We start from the raw sequence: 19,615 nt of genomic DNA, 5'->3' as shown, positions 1-19,615 counted from the left end.
CTAAGATAGGTTGCCCTGCATCTAAACAGATAATGAGCAAGTGAGTAGTTGAGGCTATCTCACTTGCTTATGAAGCGGCCGGACAGCCTTCACCTTTGGCTGTCCCGGCCCATTCTACCAGGAGTATGGCTGCCTCTAAGGCTTTATTATCAGGAGTTTCACTCTATGACATCTGTAATGCGGCAGGCTGGTCCTCACCGCTTACATTTGTTAGATTTATGACTTGGACCTAGGCTCCACTCCAGGGCCTAGGGTGCTTGTTTCCTAGTGTGCGCATGGTCTTCATACAGAACAGGCATTTGTCATATGGCGTAGTGGGTATAGGGTTCCCACCGCGTCTCGACGCAGCTCGAGTTCCCTTGAAAGGGAACGTCTCAGGTTACGTATGTAACCCTGGTTCCCTGAGAGGGAACGAGACGCTGCGTCGCCTTGCCATACTCCCTGCATGCCTGTGATTGACTTGCTTCGGCTTTCAGAAGCTGCCGCGGTCTGTCGCAGGGGTGCTTTATAGCTTCCTGGTCGATGACGTCACCCGCCTATGACGTCTCGTCTTTCCATTGGACTGATTATACATGTGCTTCACGACGCAATCACGCAGGGCGTTCCCACCGCGTCTCGACGCAGCGTCTCGTTCCCTCTCAGGGAACCAGGGTTACATACGTAACCTGAGACGTTTTTACAGTATAATATGTAATAAAAGTTAACATTTAAATGGACTGATTTCACATTTTCATCATCAGAAAAACTTGTACATGACTCACAATTAATTCAAAGTCAGTTTTGTAGTTTACAACCTCTGAATACATTTTGCTTAATAAATTAAGATTTAGTGTAAAGCACCATTAGTCCAGTATAACTGTAACTCTGTCAGAATAATCTACTGTCATTTGTTACGCTGTGTTTAGTCTGTTCTCACTTCTGTATTGTTTCAAAGCAAAGATTTGTCAGATTTCAGCATATGAAACAATTTTATAGCCACAAAGTTTCAAATGCTTCACAGTTTAATGCTCTTTCTACTGATACACATAACAAGCCGTTAACTAATAGTGTTTCTGAATCTTTCTTCAGATGGAGAAACACCAGAAAGTGCAGTGCAATAAATGATGAGACTTGAGTCCAGTTGCCTTATAATAAACTAAACAGTAAACTTTAATCTCACTGTAACTGCTGTACAGTATAATGATACTAACTGTAGTTTCTCCAGCTTGAATTGTGGGTTCATCAGTAGATCACTGAGGTTTATCACTCCAGAGTCTCCTAGTTTATTCCTGCTCAGGTTCAGCTCTCTCAGGTGTGATGGGTTTGATTTCAGAGCTGAAGTCAGAGCAGAACAACCTTCATCTGTCATACGACACCAGCTTAACCTACATTAGCAGAAATGAGAAAAACAAACTCTTTATTCTCTTTCAAATATCAAAACACTTTTTCTTTCTTGTATGTGAATGTGACTGACCTCAATCTCTCCAGTTTACAGTGTGAATCCTTCAGTACGTCACACACTGATTTCACTTTTTCATAATCAGAAAATCTTATGCATGACTCACAATTAATTCAGCAAACTTTAATCTCACTGTAACTGCTGTACAGTATAATGATAGACTACTAACTGTAATAATAACATAATTGAAGCGACACACTCATTTTTTCCAGGTGCAGCAGATGTAAAAACTAAACTTTTCAGTATGGGGGTGCACCCAAACACTACGGGTGTTTTTCTCTTCTCCGTAAATAAATCTTGTACAGCAAGCGTTTCTCGGTGGTGGAAATCCATTAGCTCTAAAACTACTTTGTGTTGTGGAGAGCGCAGTGCATGGTTGCATAGGAAAATCGGACCGAATTTTACTATTAATAATAAAAGATAAGCTAAAGTGCATTGTAAATGTCAGTAATTTGTCTTTTTTGACTCATTCTTTTTATAAAAATGATTTAAAGGCTGAAATATGTGAGGTTTATCTTTTCATAAAACCTTTTTTGTCAAAACTTTATTTGAACTTGTACATGTTAGTGGATAAAATGTTGCAAGACACTCTTTTAAAATCTGGCCATCATCTTTAATGTTATTATTTTAATGTTTATGTAAATAAAAAAGTGCATATTGATGCTAATTTTATTTGTTATTTGCTAGTTTTTGACATAAAACATGGTGAATTGATTTCATTGTGTAGTATTAGTACTTTCTGAACAGGATTCTGTGATAACGTGATCATTTTGGCCACAATAATCATGAAATTAAATTATCATGCCATTTCATCTCTAGTTATGATCAACTAAAATCATCTATAATTATGTGTTTTTACAGTATAATATGTAATAAAAGTTAACATTTAAATGGACTGATTTCACATTTTCATAATCAGAAAATCTTGTACATGTTTTATTTCAAAGTCAGTTTTGTAGTTTACAACCTCTGAATACATTTTGCTTAATAAATTAAGATTTAGTGTAAAGCACCATTAGTCCAGTATAACTGTAACTCTGTCAGAATAATCTACTGTCATTTGTTACGCTGTGTTTAGTCTGTTCTCACTTCTGTATTGTTTCAGAGCAAAGATTTGTCAGATTTCAGTATAAAAAAATTTTAAAGCCACAAAGTTTCAAATGCTTCAGTTTAATGCTCTTTCTACTGATACACATAACAAGCCGTTAACTAATAGTGTTTCTGAATCTTTCTTCAGATGGAGAAACACCAGAAAGTGCAGTGCTATAAATGAGGAGACTTGAGTCCAGTTGCCTTATAATAAACTAAACAGTAAACTTTAATCTCACTGTAACTGCTGTATGTTGCGACCTAGAAGTATTATTTTATAATTTCATAATTTCCTAGAATGGGGATATGTTTAGAATTCTGTAAGGGAAATCACTATATTTCATTGTAATTTCAATTGATAAATATTCTGGATATTATTCTGATTAATGTTCCTGAAAGGTGAAAGTTCAGTTATGATGATGTCATAAGCCAGCGCAGTAGTGTGGTCGGGGGAAAACTGAGCCAAGTGAAGTGAACACAGGCTATATCGCTGATGTTAGAAGATGTTGTGTTTCTTCATGTTACAGTTTTTCTCAATTGCTAAAACACAATTTCTGAAACCTTGCTCCTTTTTCTGAAAACGTTAAACACAAAACCTCATCTTCAAGCACTATTCACAAAACCTCATCTTCAAGCACTATTCACTAAACCTCATCTTCAAGCACTATTAACAAAACCTCTGACTCCTCGTGCAAAATGAAACTTTCACCTCAAAACAGTTTTACCTGTGTTCAAAATCAAACACTGCTCTCAAATCCTAAACAAAGTGATCAAAATGATATACACTATCCAGCAGTCAGTAAACAATACACCAAACAATAGAAAACACATTGTTCAGAACATATAGTTCTCGAAAGATATCTATGGACTGCTATTCTGTTGTAGACTTACCCGTGACACCTTACTGTACCATCAAACAGTTCAGGGAGAAGTACATTTTTTATCTCAAAACAAATTTCATATGTTTCCGTCATTGTCTTTTGATGAACGAAAACATGTTCTATCATAGTAGCTCAAAATGTATCAGAAATGACTACTCTGCTTTGCTCTTTGCACTTTTGTGTGTTCTTCCTCCTCCTTGTACCCCTATTTCTACAGTACTGTACCCTGCATCTCACACACTCGTCCTCTCTGTGATTCTGTAATTCTTGTTCTTTGTTGATATGAACCTGCAACCAGTCAAAATCTATTGAGCAGTCACTGCTGTTAACAAATGGAAAGCACAATGTTCAGGGACATACAATGTGTTCATTGTACAGTATACAGCCCACAATGCACTGCACTACAGTATACAATACTGAAAGGGACAAATATCAAAGGAGTAAACGTGATCAGTGTGCTGCTTCTTGTCTTTGGGCATCATCTGAAACAGGTTAAATCAGTTTTGAGTGGTTGTGTTCAATCAATGACATGTTCTCTATTTGTATTTGATTGTTGCCTCTTGTGTTCTCCAGTATGGATGACGTATGCATTACAGTGCAGAATGTGTTTTGAGAATGAGAATGTGTTTAGAGTTTTGCTGAAAAGTCTGAGATCTGCAAATTGTGTTTTATCATGTGAAATGGTTTAAGGTATTGACAACAGACTGCACAATTAGCTCAATGAGTTCAGGCAACTGAGAACTTTGTTCAGCCAATGGGTTTTAGTGTTTTAGCAATTGAGAAAAACTGTTAAAAAGATCATTCCAACAGAACTGGCAAAATAAAGTTGCAAAAGAGAAGACGCAGTCTGTTTTAAGTGTGCAAAATGTACAGTATAATGATACTAACTGTAGTTTCTCCAGCTTGAATTGTGGGATCATCAGTAGATCACTGAGGTTTTTCACTCCAGAGTCTCCTAGTGTATTCCCTCTCAGGTCCAGCTCTCTCAGGTGTGATGGGTTTGATTTCAGAGCTGAAGTCAGAGCAGAACAACCTTTATCTGTCATACGACACCAGCTTAACCTACATTAGAAGAAATGAGAAAAACAAACTCTTTATTCTCTTTCAAATATCAAAACACTTCTTCTTTCTTGTATGTGAATGTGACTCACCTCAATCTCTCCAGTTTACAGTGTGAATCCCTTAGTACGTCACACACTGATTTCACATTTTAAACATCAGAAAATCTTGTACATGACTCACAATTAATTCAAAGTCAGTTTTGTAGTTTACAACCTCTGAATACACATTTTGCTTAATAAATTAAGATTTAGTGTAAAGCACCATTAGTCCAGTATAACTGTGTCAGGGTTCTGTCACTTCGGTCTAGTTAATTTCTTGGTTTTGTGACAGAGCTCTGACACTCCCTGTTTTGTCTCGTCTCTGTGTGAGTGCGCGGTTCCGAGCGCGCTCGGGCCGTGCACTCACTTGTCTACGTGCCTTGTTATATGTGCGGGGCGTGGTGTTTGGATCCCGACACGTCTGTCTGGTTAGGTTTCGGTTCTGTGTCGGGATTCGGACATCAATGCTCCGCGTGTTTGTTTTCTTTTGTGAGCGCACGGAATGAGCTTTCGCTTGTTCTCGTGCGCTCTGTCTTGTCACGTGAGCGCGCGCGGTTTCGAGTTCGCTCGAGCCGCGCGCTCTTCTGTCTGCATGTGTTTTTTCTTGTCTTGTGCTGTGTAGCACACAGCTTGTTTTTCACTGGCTGTGTGCTTTCATGTTGTCATGTTTTGTGTGAACACGTGGCTTATGAGTTTTCACTAGCTGCGTGTTCATGTCTCGTTTTGTGTTCTAGTCCTGTTTGTTGTGAGCACATGGCTTGTCATGTGTTTCCTTGTGCCATGTGCTCTCTAGTCGATTGTCTAACCCCGCCCACCTTGTTACCTGATTATTGATTCATTTTCCCCACCTGTCCTCCCTCGTTACCTGCTTTGTTTGCTCTCCCTATTTATTCTCCTTGTGTTTGCAGTCCTGTGCTGGTTCGTTGTCGTATCTATGCTGTGTGTTTCCCTGCTGTCTAGTCAAGCTGAGTCAAGTCTAGTCTGTCTTGTTTTTCCCCCTCGGGGTAGTTTTGTTTGTATTTGTTTTATTTTATGCTTAATAAAAGCCCATTTGATCTGCACGTGAGTCCTCGCTACTTCCACCTACCCTAACCCTGACAGAACGAACCAGCCATCAGAGGACTCAGCAGAAAGATGGTCATCTTCCTGTTTCCATCTCCCAGTGCTTGCCCCTCCACTTGTCAGACGATGAAGCACTATGGCAAGCTCTTTTCTCTTCACCAAGGGGTGTCTACAGTGAAAGAGTTTGCCCATCAGTTTGTCATCACTGCAGAGGGGCTTGACATTAACAACACTGCGCTCAAGGACATTTTCAACAACGGCCTTAATGAGCCTGTCCGTGCCTGGGAGATGGGAATGCTGGGGATTCTTTCATTCTGGCAGTTTGTGGGGTACGTATACAACCGTGGTGAGGAGGGAGGCCTTCCACCTCTTGGCCCACCTCCTATTCATCTCACAAGCTGCCAGGTCCCCAGTCCTCCGATGACCCCTTCGGGGAGAGGGAGGAGGAAGAACAGTTCCGCCTCATCTGCCTCCTATCCACTGGCGGCTGAAGAGGCTGCAGCGCCCCCACTGGCGGCTGAAGAGGCTGCAGCGCCCCCACTGGCGGCTGAAGAGGCTGCAGCGCCCCCACTGGCGGCTGAAGAGGCTGCAGCGCCCCCACTGGCGGCTGAAGAGGCTGCAGCGCCCCCACTGGCGGCTGAAGAGACTTCAGCGCCCCCTGTGGCGTTTCTTGAGACTGCAGCAGCACCACCTTGCTCACGGAAACGGAGGAAGAGAAGGAGGGCTCCTGTTGCTCACTCAAGGCCAGTGGTCCCAGTTCCCGTTCCGGTGGTCCCTGTGTCGGGGGTCCCAGTGTCGGTGGTCCCGAGTCCGGTGGTTCCAGTTCCAGTGGTCCCAGTTCCTGCTCCGGTGGTCCCAGTGTCGGTGGTCCCGAGTCCGGTGGTTCCAGTTCCAGTGGTTCCAGTTCCAGTGGTCCCTGTGTCTGTGGTCCGGAGACGGAAGAGGAAAAGAAAGGCCTCCTCAACGACTTGTCCGGTGGCTCCGGGCCCGGGGACCGTCCCAGAGGTGACTGCTATCCCTGACTCGCCGTCCAGGCCCCCTGCCCTGCCGGCCCCGCTCAAGCTGCTCGCCCTGCCGGCTCCGCTCAAGCTGCTCGCCCTGCCGGCCCCGCTCAAGCTGCTCGCCCTGCCGGCCCCGCTCAAGCTGCTCGCCCTGCCGGCTCCGCTCAAGCTGCTCGCCCTGCCGGCCCCGCTCAAGCTGCTCGCCCTGCCGGCTCCGCTCAAGCTCCTGGCCCTGCCGGCGCCACCCAAGCTCCTGGCCCTGCCGGCGCCACCCAAGCTCCTGGCCCTGCCGGCGCCACCCAAGCTCCTTGCCCTGCTGGCGCCACCCAAGCTCCTGGCCTTGCCGGCGCCACCCAAGCTCCTTGCCCTGCCGGCGCCACCCATGCTCCCAGTCATGCCGGGTTCGGCCAAGCTCCCGGAAGCGGTCCCAGAGCCCGTTGCCAGCCCGGAAGCCGTCGCCAAGCAGCCTGCTCCTCCTTATATGGCCTTCCTCACTATAGTACTTGTCTTTCCCAAGCCTGGCCAGCCTGCTCCGCCTGCCCTGATGGCTCTGCCCTTGCAACCTGTCCTGTCGATGCCACCCAAGGTCCCAGCAACGCCCTGGCCCTCAGCCAGGATTCCAGACCCGCCGGAATCTCCCTGGTCAGTTCCTCCCGCACCGCCCTGGCCCTCAGCCAGGATTCCAGACCCGCCTGAGTCTCCCTGGTCAGTTCCTCCAGCACCGCCCTGGCCCTCAGCCAGGATTCCAGACCCGCCGGAATCTCCCTGGTCTGTCCCTCCGGTTCCACCCTGGTCTTCTGCCATGACCCCAGATCTGTCTGAGCCTCCCTGGCTCAACCCGCCCGTCCCTCCCTGGTCCCTCTTTTTGACTTTGTGGATGTTCCTGCTGGCTCTGACTTGGCTCCCCTCCCTCCCTCCCCACTTTGTCTCTGTGTCTTGATCTTCCTGTCTTGTGTTGTCTGTTGGTGAGTTGTCTTGTCATGTTCCTGTCTTGTTTTTGATGTCCCGCTTTGGGACGCCAGGTGGCGTCCCTTGGAGGAGGGGTAGTGTCAGGGTTCTGTCACTTCGGTCTAGTTAATTTCTTGGTTTTGTGACAGAGCTCTGACACTCCCTGTTTTGTCTCGTCTCTGTGTGAGTGCGCGGTTCCGAGCGCGCTCGGGCCGTGCACTCACTTGTCTACGTGCCTTGTTATATGTGCGGGGCGTGGTGTTTGGATCCCGACACGTCTGTCTGGTTAGGTTTCGGTTCTGTGTCGGGATTCGGACATCAATGCTCCGCGTGTTTGTTTTCTTTTGTGAGCGCACGGAATGAGCTTTCGCTTGTTCTCGTGCGCTCTGTCTTGTCACGTGAGCGCGCGCGGTTTCGAGTTCGCTCGAGCCGCGCGCTCTTCTGTCTGCATGTGTTTTTTCTTGTCTTGTGCTGTGTAGCACACAGCTTGTTTTTCACTGGCTGTGTGCTTTCATGTTGTCATGTTTTGTGTGAACACGTGGCTTATGAGTTTTCACTAGCTGCGTGTTCATGTCTCGTTTTGTGTTCTAGTCCTGTTTGTTGTGAGCACATGGCTTGTCATGTGTTTCCTTGTGCCATGTGCTCTCTAGTCGATTGTCTAACCCCGCCCACCTTGTTACCTGATTATTGATTCATTTTCCCCACCTGTCCTCCCTCGTTACCTGCTTTGTTTGCTCTCCCTATTTATTCTCCTTGTGTTTGCAGTCCTGTGCTGGTTCGTTGTCGTATCTATGCTGTGTGTTTCCCTGCTGTCTAGTCAAGCTGAGTCAAGTCTAGTCTGTCTTGTTTTTCCCCCTCGGGGTAGTTTTGTTTGTATTTGTTTTATTTTATGCTTAATAAAAGCCCATTTGATCTGCACGTGAGTCCTCGCTACTTCCACCTACCCTAACCCTGACAAACTGTAACTCTGTCAGAATAATCTACTGTCATTTGTTACGCTGTGTTTAGTCTGTTATCACTTCTGTATTGTTTCACAGCAAAGATTTGTCAGATTTCAGTATAAAACAATTTTTATAGCCACAAAGTTTCAAATGCTTTACAGTTTAATGCTCTTTCTACTGATACACATAACAAGCCGTTAACTAATAGTATTTCTGAATCTTACTTCAGATGGAGAAACACCAGAAAGTGCAGTGATATAAATGATGAGACTTGAGTCCAGTTGCCTTATAATAAACTAAACAGTAAACTTTAATCTCACTGTAACTGCTGTATGTTGCGACCTAGAAGTATTATTTTATAATTTCATAATTTCCTAGAATGGGGATATGTTTAAAATTCTGTAAGGGAAATCACTATATTTCATTGTAATTTCAATTGATAAATATTCTGGATATTATTAGGATTAATGTTCCTGAAAGGTGAAAGTTCAGTTATGATGATGTCATAAGCCAGCGCAGTAGTGTGTGGTCGGGGGAAAAACTGAGCCAAGTGAAGTGAACACAGACTATATCGCTGATGTTAGAAGATGTTGTGTTGCTTCATGTTACAGTTTTTCTCAATTGCTAAAACACAATTTCTGAAACCTTGCTCCTTTTTCTGAAAACGTTAAACACAAAACCTCATCTTCAAGCACTATTCACTAAACCTCTGACTCCTCGTGCAAAATGAAACTTTCACCTCAAAACAGTTTTACCTGTGTTCAAAATCAAACACTGCTCTCAAATCATAAACAAAGTAATCAAAATGATATACACTATCCAGCATTCAGTAAACAATACACCAAACAATAGAAAACACATTGTTCAGAACATATAGTTCTCGAAAGATATCTATGGACTGCTATTCTGTTGTAGACTTACCCGTGACACTTTACTGTACCATCAAACAGTTCAGGGAGAAGTACATTTTTAATCTCAAAACAAATTTCATATTTCTCCGTCATTGTCTTTTGATGAACGAAAACATGTTCTATCATAGTAGCTCAAAATGTATCAGAAATGACTACTCTGCTTTGCTCTTTGCACTTTTTTTTGTTCTTCCTCCTCCTTGTACCCCTATTTTTACAGTACTGTACCCTGCATCTCACACACTCGTCCTCTCTGTGATTCTGTAATTAGCCTTTCGCCGAGCCCCGCCCCCCTTAGTTACTGTTGCTACGTCCGACAAACAAATGTTCAAACACGACCAGCGCGACAGATTGCCATGACGGGAAGAGGTATACCCGTGCGGGACCTTTTTTGGAGCAATACCTCCGCGATATCCTCCAGATCGAGGCAAAAGGGGTTACAGTATGCCGTGGAGGGATATATTCAAAATATAAAAATACGCAATGAAGGAGACACGACTACTATCGAGGCTAATGCTTACCGGCTTAAACCCCATGACAATCGCAGAAAAATCTCTAAAACCCACGCAATCGACATAAACACACTTGCAGATGGCATCTTGGAAGTTTGTGATCAACCAGCATCCGTCGGCATCGTAGACCTCTTCTTCTGTCTTGATTTTCTCCGATTTGTTGCAGACAATCGCAGTTATCTGAGCTGTTAGCTATATTTTGCTCTTTTTTATTAGCAAATTTTATTTTAATTTTTTTGTTCCAGTTCAGCCCTGCTAACGTTATGTGCTTTGTTCTTGGGGAAGGGAAAAAACTAACGTTAGGGTTGCCAAATGTCCCGTATTTTGGGCATAATTTATTTGTCATAATTAATAATGCATAATTTATATCTCCCTTGTCCTGTTTTTTTGACTGCAAAGCTGATCTAACCACTGACTGATACAGCAGCAGTGCTGAACACGACACCTGTTATCATCCTACCAATAATAATAATATATAATATATTATGATATAATATATCATTATTTAGGGACAAATCATTGTTTGATTTACCGCTCCGAGCGGGACTTTCAATGTCAGCATTTTGATTTCGGCAAATCAGTTTAGGCGAATGCAAACAACGTGATTATTGATTCCAACATCCACCCACGCAAGAAAACGTGCAACCTACCTGAGGGAATAATACGCTGATTTACTGCTCAATAAATATTTCTGATTGTTATCAATGTAGAAAACTTTTTTTTTTTTCAGGATTCTTTGATAAATAGAAAGTTTCAGTGTTTTCTGAAATAGAAAGCTTTTCTAGCGTTATAAATGTCAATAGCCTACTGTCACTTTGATCAATTGAATGCATCCTTGCCTATTACTTTTCTTAATTTCTTAAAAAATCTTACTGACCCCAAATTACTTTTACCGGTTCTTTGTGGCAAGCTTTATGCGCTCGATCGTGCGCTTGAGTGCGGCTATATTACGTAGACGCTCATTATCCTGTAGGCTATATAGCCTATTTAAGTAATTCAATTAATATAAAGGGGCGATTAGTCCACTAATGGCTTAAATGAATAACTATTTTATTTTTTTCGGAGGCAGCCCTTATTCCACATATTTACAAACGCCGTGGTCTTCACCATCTTGCTTGGAGAATGTTTGTCGGACATGCTCACATAGTAACGGTTGCTATGATGTGTGATTGGACAATGGCCGTTTTGGGGGAGGGGCCGGCGAAAGGTCAATTCTTGTTCTTTGTTGATATGAACCTGCAACCAGTCAAAATCTATTGAGCAGTCAGTGCTGTTAACAAATGGAAAGCACAATGTTCAGGGCCATACAATGTGTTCATTGTACAGTATACAGCCCACAATGCACTGCACTACAGCATACAATACTGAAAGGGACAAATATCAAAGGAGTAAACATGATCAGTGTGCTGCTTCTTGTCTTTGGGCATCATCTGAAACAGGTTAAATCAGTTTTGAGTGGTTGTGTTCAATCAATGACATGTTCTCTATTTGTATTTGATTGTTGCCTCTTGTGTTCTCCAGTATGGATGACGTGTGCATTACAGTGCAGAATGTGTTTTGAGAATGAGAATGTGTTTAGAATTTTGCTGAAAAGTCTAAGTGAGATCTGCAAATTGTTTTTTACCATGCAAAATGTTTTAAGGTATTGACAACAGACTGCACAATTAGCTCAATGAGTTCAGGCAACTGAGAACTTTGTTCAGCCAATGGGTTTTAGTGTTTTAGCAATTGAGAAAAACTGTTACAGTTTTTCTGAATTGCTAAAACACTAAACCCCATTCTCTGAACCAAATTCTCAATAGTCTAAACCAATTTGTCGAATAAATCACTCTTTCTGTAAAACATTAAACAAGTTCAGGTAGTTACAACACTGTTTGCAAATCTCATTCACTCTTTTTTCAAAACTCTAAACACATTCTCACTCACTGAAACACATTTTGCACTGTGATGCACTTATGTTTCAAAATGCTAAACACAGGCAGGCGAAAGATAAGCACAACTGCAACACAGTGGTCATCGTTTACACACAACGACTCAAAATTGTTCACACTTATTTCTAATGATGTGACCAAACCAACTGTACGTAATACAAGTCAGTTCAGAGTCCCAACATTTACTCAAAATGTTGCACTGAATGTTGATACCAACAATGGATGGAAACAATATAAGAGGGAGAGAATGAAGAGGATGAGTAAGAGGAAGAGCAAGATGTGGAGAATGTTGTCAAGGCTGGATCTGGCTTTAGGGTTTTTCCCTTTGCCTGCAGAGACGACAATGTCTGAGATTTGGAGAAACTCCTCAGGCCGGACCAACATGAAGACATGATGCTGACGCAGAATAAAATCTCTCTCACTGACCTTGATTTTGCAGTTGCACAACTCTTCTGAGTGTACTTTAATGCTTTTCATTTAGAGTTTTTTTACTGTAACCTTTTTGGCTTTTGCAGTTGGGTCACTGTATTTTCACAGTATTCAAGTGGTGAATATACAAACATGCAATAAGGCCTACTATTCAATATTCAGTACAATACTATACTTGCAATGGATACAGTATACAATTTATTCACCTTACTACTGTAAGTTGTCATTACTATATTTTTTTACGTAATTGCAAAATTTGTTTACTTTGTTACAATATACTTTTTTTTCTGTAACTGTATGCTTTGGATTCTGTGTTCTTCATTTTCTGATGTAGTGTCTAATGAATGATCTGTAGTGTTTATAATTTTGACTCGCTGTGTGTATGATCTGAGAGCATTGTTTGATTTTGAGCACAGATAAAATGGTTTTGAGGCAATTGTTTGATTTTGCCACAAGAGTTAGCGGTTCTGTGAATGTGGTTTGAACATTTGGTTTTGTGTTTAAGGTTTTGAGAAAGTGAGTAATGGTTTCAAGAAATGTGTTTTAGCAATTCAGAAAAACTGTAAAAAGATAATTCCAACAGAACTGGCAAAATAAAGCTGCAAAAGAGAAGACGCAGTCTGTTTTAAGTGTGCAACATGTACAGTATAATGATACTAACTGTAGTTTCTCCAGCTTGAATTGTGGGATCATCAGTAGATCACTGAGGTTTTTCACTCCAGAGTCTCCTAGTGTATTCCTGCTCAGGTCCAGCTCTCTCAGGTGTGATGGGTTTGATTTCAGAGCTGAAGTCAGAGCAGAACAACCTTCATCTGTCATATAACAGCAGCTTAACCTACATTAGCAGAGAGAGAGAGAGAGAAGAAGAAGAAGAAGAAGAAGAAGAAGAAGAAGAAGAAGAAGAAGAAAATAAATTAACTCTTTATTCTGTAAAGTCACATCATCTTCATAAACAAATAAAACAGACACAGGAAGTGAGATCATCTTCATTTCACCAGATCACAAGATAATAAGGTGGAAATGTTACACAAATATAATATGAACTCAGGCTCATCTCAGGAAATATTACATCAGATACAGTAGCATGACTATTAAAAGTAATGTAAGATTATAAATAAATGAGCAATCCTCACATCAGTGTGTTGAGTTGACAGTGTTTATCCTGCAGTAGAGCAGCGAGCTGATTCACTCGTGTGTCTCCTAGTTCATGTCCACTCAGATTCAGCTCTCTCAGGAGTAACGGGTCTTTACCCACAATTCTATTCACATACTGACAGGCTTCCTCTGCAGCAGGACTCAAACACCTGCAGAAGAGAAGATGAAGCAGATTCAATTCAGTTCTCAACTAAACCTGGTGTAATGAAAACATCCAGCAGTTGGTGCTGATGAAAACCATTTTATAGGATTTGTGTCTTGAAATCACTGTCAACTTTGATTCAACAACAGATTGAACAGCTTATTGTTTTACTGAAATAATATTTCTATAAATAATTCTCCTGCATATGATTCATTTAGTTAATTATTAGACCCTGTCTCACCTCAGGGTCTTCAGTTGACAGTCTGGATCCTCTAGTAAATCATTGAGCTGCTTCACTCCTGATTCTCCAGGATCATTGCCTATGAGATCCAGCTCTATCAGGTGTGAAGGGTTTGATCTCAGAGCTGAAGCCAGAGCTTTATAACCTTCTTCTGTTACACTGCACTCACAGAGTCTACAGAGAGGAAAATTTAACATTCAGCTGATTAATCAGTTATTATTAACATTACCAGAACCATATAAATCCTTAAAATCAATTATAATGTAGATAAAATAGTGATGTAAAACACTCAACTAACTACAGAAAGTGTTTAGTAGAGACCATCTGCAAAGCTGAAAGCAGAATCAAAGATACGAAGCTCCTTCAAAAACAATAAAATACATGAATCCTGTCACATATAATCTTAAGAACAGTGATAACTACCAGATCTCGCCCTCCAACCTCTGAATACACACTTTGCTTAAATCAGTGGTTCTCAAACTTTTTTTGGTCGCGTTTCCCTTTAAACCTTTAAACAAATCTCGCCCCAACCACACACACACACACACACACACACACACACATCTCTGACTACCAAATAATTTCCCCAAAAAATTATAAAAAACTGAAAGATTTTTTTTACATTGAAAAACGTGCAATGAAAAACACCTGCAATAGTTTCACTTTGTAATGTTATTGAATCATAAAACAGTAAGAGAGAATAATAGATCAGAACTTAACTTTTAATTTAAATAAACAAAAACATTTAAATATTTTAGTGATGCTTTGGATGAACAATATATAAAAACGTCAATATATAACAGCTTTTGACAGCGCCTCACGAGCTCAGCTTCTTGTTCATCTTCTCACCGGAACACACACAGCAGAGGCGCGTTCACAATAATAGCAACTTGTGATTCGGTCCGCTGAACAGGTGCTTTTCTATGGCGAGAAACCTATGTTGGTCTTGTTCAAAAAGACTGTCTGAAGAAGATGATTTTAACGATATAAATGAGGCCCCTGAAGCGCACACACGCCTTTCACACAGCATGCGATCGAGACTTCAGTTCTCTTTCATGGATTATTAGGTTTGAATAGTCAAAATTATATGTAAAAATGCACATCCTGGCGAGTATTCACATAAACACAGTCGGGTATGTCTTTAGTGAACGTAAACACCATTTATAAAAATAAATCTTATGTGTTCTTGCAGGTTAAAGGGCCGGACCAGCAGCCTAATATTCTGTGTGATTAATGTTAATCAAACAACAAAAGAAAATAGACAATCACCCAATGCTTGAGAAAGTGCAGTGCTATAAATGATGATGCTCCAGTTGCCTTAAAGCAGTGTTTCCCAACCCTGCTCCTTAAGGAGTCAGAAAGAGGAGACTCCTCTTTCTGACACAGCCATTTCAGGTCCGAGAGTTTCTTCTAATGAGCTGATGGGTTGAATCAGGTGTTTGATTAGGGAGACAAAGAAAACGGGCAGTATTGGGGGTCCTTCAGGAGCAGGGTTGGGAAACACTGCCTTAAAGGTACACTGTGTAGGAATTTCTCCCATTTAGTGGTGTAATTATATTTTGCATTCAAACGAATAGTGTTCTCTAGCGCCTCGCCTTTTCAAATGCGTGTTGCAACTACGGTAGCCGTTATGTACCAAGAAGCTGACAACATGTCTTCCAATAGCACTTCATCGAGTTTTCTGTTGGGTGATGAGGTTCGTTATTTCAAACAAACTGCAACTTGACACACAACGAACAAACGAATGTTACAGTATGAATCACAGACTGTAAAAAGCATCTCCTGTGGCTTGGCATAAGTAAGATCCTGCATTATGAAGTACCGTGCAGTGCAGCCTTTCAGATTTGCCGGGGCAGTGACAAGCGCCTCTCACTGATCTCCTTGTCTGTTTCAGCTGGTTTCAGTCACGTGGCGCTGGCTCTGAACGAAAACGAGTTGTGGAAACGCGTTGAGGAAGGCTAGTGCTTTTTGTCCCTCTCTGCTATTATAGTTTTTCAAAATGTCAGAACGACATGGAAGCCTCCTTGGATGTATGTAAATAAAGTCTAATGTAAATAAAGATAAGAAATTCTTCGCTTACAAGGATAAGTCAGATCATTGGCAGAGGAAATTTTACAACAATGAGGACATATTTATGAATAAAGACAATGATTTTAGCTAATAAAATACTTTAAAAACTACACAGTGTACCTTTAAAATAAACCAAACAGCAAACTTTCTGTTTCTGTTCAAACCATCACACTGTAACTGTTGTACAGTATAATGATACTAACTGTAGTTTCTCCAGCTTGAATTGTGGGATCATCAGTAGAACACTGAGGTTTTTCACTCCAGAGACTCCTAGTTTATTCCCGCTCAGGTCCAGCTCTCTCAGGGGTGATGGGTTTGATTTCAGAGCTGAAGTCAGGATGAGACACTGTTTCGCTGTAATACTGCATCCACTCAGACTGAAGACAGAAAGAGAAATGACTCAGATCCATGTTCAGTTCATGTGTGAGTTAAAAGCATCATTAATAAATGCCATACAGTCACTAATACACCAGCAAAATCATGGAAACTTGATGATATGAACAAACCAAGACAGGAGCATTTGAGTAAACTAGTTACAATCCCAGTCTGGATCCGTCCTCACTCCACAAATAAGTGAATTTATCACTGTAGATTAATATATAGGATCAATATAGAAACAATAGAAAAGTTAACATTTAAATGGGACTGATTTCATATTTTAAACATCAGAAAATCTTGTACATGAATCACAATTAATTCAAAGTCAGTTTTGTAGTTTACAACCTCTGAATACATTTTGATTTAGTGTAAAGCACCATTAGTCCAGTATAACTGTAACTCTGTCAGAATAATCTACTGTCATTTGTTATGCTGGTTTTAGTCTGTTATCACTTCTGTATTGTTTCAAAGCAAAGATTTGTCAGATTTCAGCATATGAAACAATTTTATAGCCACAAAGTTTCAAATGCTTCACAGTTTAATGCTCTTTCTACTGATACACATAACAAGCCGTTAACTAATAGTATTTCTGAATCTTTCTTCAGATGGAGAAACACCAGAAAGTGCAGTGCTATAAATGATGAGACATGAGTCCAGTTGCCTTAAAATAAAATAAACAGTAAACTTTAATCACACTGTAACTGTTGTACAGTATAATGATACTAACTGTAGTTTCTCGAGCTTGAATTGTGGGTTCATCAGTAGATCACTGAGGTTTTTCACTCCAGAGACTCCTAGTGTATTCCTGCTCAGGTCCAGCTCTCTCAGGTGTGATGGGTTTGATTTCAGAGCTGAAGTCAGAGCAGAACATCCTTCATCTGTCATATGACAGCAGCTTAACCTACATTAGTAGAAATGAGAAAAACAAACTCTTTATTCTCTTTCAAATATCAAAACACTTTTTCTTTCTTGAATGTGAATGTGACTGACCTCAATCTCTCCAGTTTACAGTGTGAATCCTTCAGTACATCACATAAGTGCTTCACTCCTGAGTTTCCTAGTTTATTCTTGTTCAGGTCCAGGTCTCTCAGGTGTGATGGGTTTGATTTCAGAGCTGAAGTCAGAGCAGAACAACCTTCATCTGTCATATCACAGCAATTTAACCTACATTAGAAGAGAGAGAGAGAGAGAGAGAGAGAGAGAGAGAGAGAGAGAGAGAGAGAGAGACCTTTAACACACCTTAATTTATAATTACACTGTATAGACATACCTCAACCAATATAAAAACAAAACAAAAAGAAGAACCCAAGCCTTTGTACAATTTCATTATATAGATAAAAAACATTTAATTAATTTGAAAAAATTATAATGAATAAATAAAAAATCTCATACACATATCTATTTTCTCAAATGTACATACACACATATATCCACACAAAAACATTCATAAATTCACATAAATTTAGCAATTAAATAAAATTTTACAATCCTCATTTAAACTTTTTTTAACAGTCACAAAAACTCATAATAAACTTAATACCAGCTCATTTTCATAATCCCCTGTGCACAAAACATCATTCAAAGCCCAAATATCAATAAATCTGTCCAGATTATTCATCAGTTTAAAATATGCAAACTCTGCCTTGATTACAATAAGAGCCTTTAAAACCACCTCAGGACCGACTTCCCCTTCTCCTTTCAGTTTCCTTTCCCGTGTTAACCATATTGCCATCTTTGCCCCTCCTTCCACTAAATTAATTAACAATATATTTTTTCCTGTCGGATGCAACATATATGGTCCAAAAACGAAAAACTACCCCCAAATCTCTAACCTACCCGTCTAAGATCTGAAACAATCCTCTTAACCTTAAACCATTTAAAAACAAATGATCTATTGACTCTTCAGAAGGACATTCGTTTTAGCTAATAAAATACTTTAAAAACTACACAGTGTACCTTTAAAATAAACCAAACAGCAAACTTTCTCTTTCTGTTCAAACCATCTCACTGTAACTGCTGTACAGTATAATGATACTAACTGTAGTTTCTCCAGCTTGAATTGTGGGATCATCAGTAGATCACTGAGGTTTTTCACTCCTGAGTCTCCTAGTTCATTCTCACTCAGGTCCAGCTCTCTCAGGTGTGATGGGTTTGATTTCAGAGCTGAAGTCAGAGCAGAACAACCTTTATCTGTCATACAACAGCAATTTAACCTACATTAGGAGAGAGAGAGAGAGAGAGAGAGAGAGAGAGAGAGAGAGAGAGAGAGAGAGAGACCTTTAACTCAGCTTAATTTATAATTACACTGTATAGACATACCTCAACAAATATTTAACCGTAACACATCCTTTATATTTAAAACAAAACAAAAAGAAGAACCCAAACCTTTGTACAATTTCATTATATAGATAAAAAAACATTTAATTAATTTGAAAAAATAATAATGAATAAATAAAAAATCTCACACACATCTATTTTCTCAAATGTACATACACACATATATCCACACAAAAACATTCATAAATTCACATAAATTTAGCAATTAAATAAAATTTTACAATCCTCATTTAAACTTTTTAAACAGTCACAAAAACTCATAATAAATTTAATACCAGCTCATTTTCATAATCCCCTGTGCACAAAACATAATTCAAAGCCCAAATATCAATAAATCTGTCCAGATTATTCATCAGTTTAAAATATGCAAACTCTGCCTTGATTACAATAAGAGCCTTTAAAACCACCTCAGGACCGACTTCCCCTTCTCCTTTCAGTTTCCTTTCCCGTGTTAACCATATTGCCATCTTTGCTCCTCCTTCCACTAAATTAAAATTTTTCCTGTTGGATGCAACATATATGGTCCAAAAACGAAAAACTACCCCCAAATCTCTAACCTACCCGTCTAAGATCTGAAACAATCCTCTTAACCTTAAACCATTTAAAAACAAATGATCTATTGACTCTTCCCTACAGTGGGGTCAATGTGTGCCACATATCTGTTAGTAGCTACCGCCCAGTGAACACCCCTCCATTGGAGATCTGCAGTGCGTTCCTCTATAGGAAGTTTGTACAGGGACCTCCAGCAGCCTCTAGGGGAAGAGTCTGGCTTCAACACATCTGACCACTTTGTCTCTTTGCAATCTTTGAGTACCTTGTAGTGAGACACTTTCACACACATATTAATTATATTACACCTGAATCTAGGTGTGAAGAAGATGGTTTCAGAGGTAATAAAAAAAAGAAACCGTATCTGTGTTGGCAAAAAATAAAATAAATCTTCATAAGAGGGAGTCCAACAAAACTGGTAAGAAAACCACATTTTTTTCCATTGTTTTCACCGCACCGAGTGCGTTTTGTTGCCGTATCACTGAGAGCTAACTGTAACAACA

At 40.5% G+C, this 19,615-nt stretch overlaps 1 protein-coding gene across 1 annotated transcript in view; it reads right to left on the bottom strand.

Moving 5' to 3' along the window:
- Positions 1–19,615, bottom strand: part of LOC309504502 (uncharacterized protein) — a 282,483-nt gene that overhangs the window by 80,663 nt on the left and 182,205 nt on the right. The window contains exons 13-21 of the mRNA XM_082177647.1: positions 18,266–18,439; positions 17,217–17,390; positions 16,954–17,127; positions 16,052–16,225; positions 13,779–13,952; positions 13,374–13,544; positions 12,902–13,075; positions 4,297–4,470; positions 1,191–1,364 (exon numbers count right to left, since the gene is read on the bottom strand). Coding sequence (XP_082033773.1) covers positions 1,191–1,364; positions 4,297–4,470; positions 12,902–13,075; positions 13,374–13,544; positions 13,779–13,952; positions 16,052–16,225; positions 16,954–17,127; positions 17,217–17,390; positions 18,266–18,439 — 1,563 coding nt within the window. The remainder of the gene's footprint in view (positions 1–1,190; positions 1,365–4,296; positions 4,471–12,901; positions 13,076–13,373; positions 13,545–13,778; positions 13,953–16,051; positions 16,226–16,953; positions 17,128–17,216; positions 17,391–18,265; positions 18,440–19,615) is intronic.

The sequence above is a fragment of the Leuciscus leuciscus genome (assembly GCF_965113295.1).
Source record: "Leuciscus leuciscus genome assembly, chromosome: 8".
NCBI lineage: Eukaryota > Metazoa > Chordata > Actinopteri > Cypriniformes > Leuciscidae > Leuciscus > Leuciscus leuciscus.
Note: the sequence above shows the minus strand (reverse complement) of the source record. Positions and strands in the feature narration are given on the sequence as shown.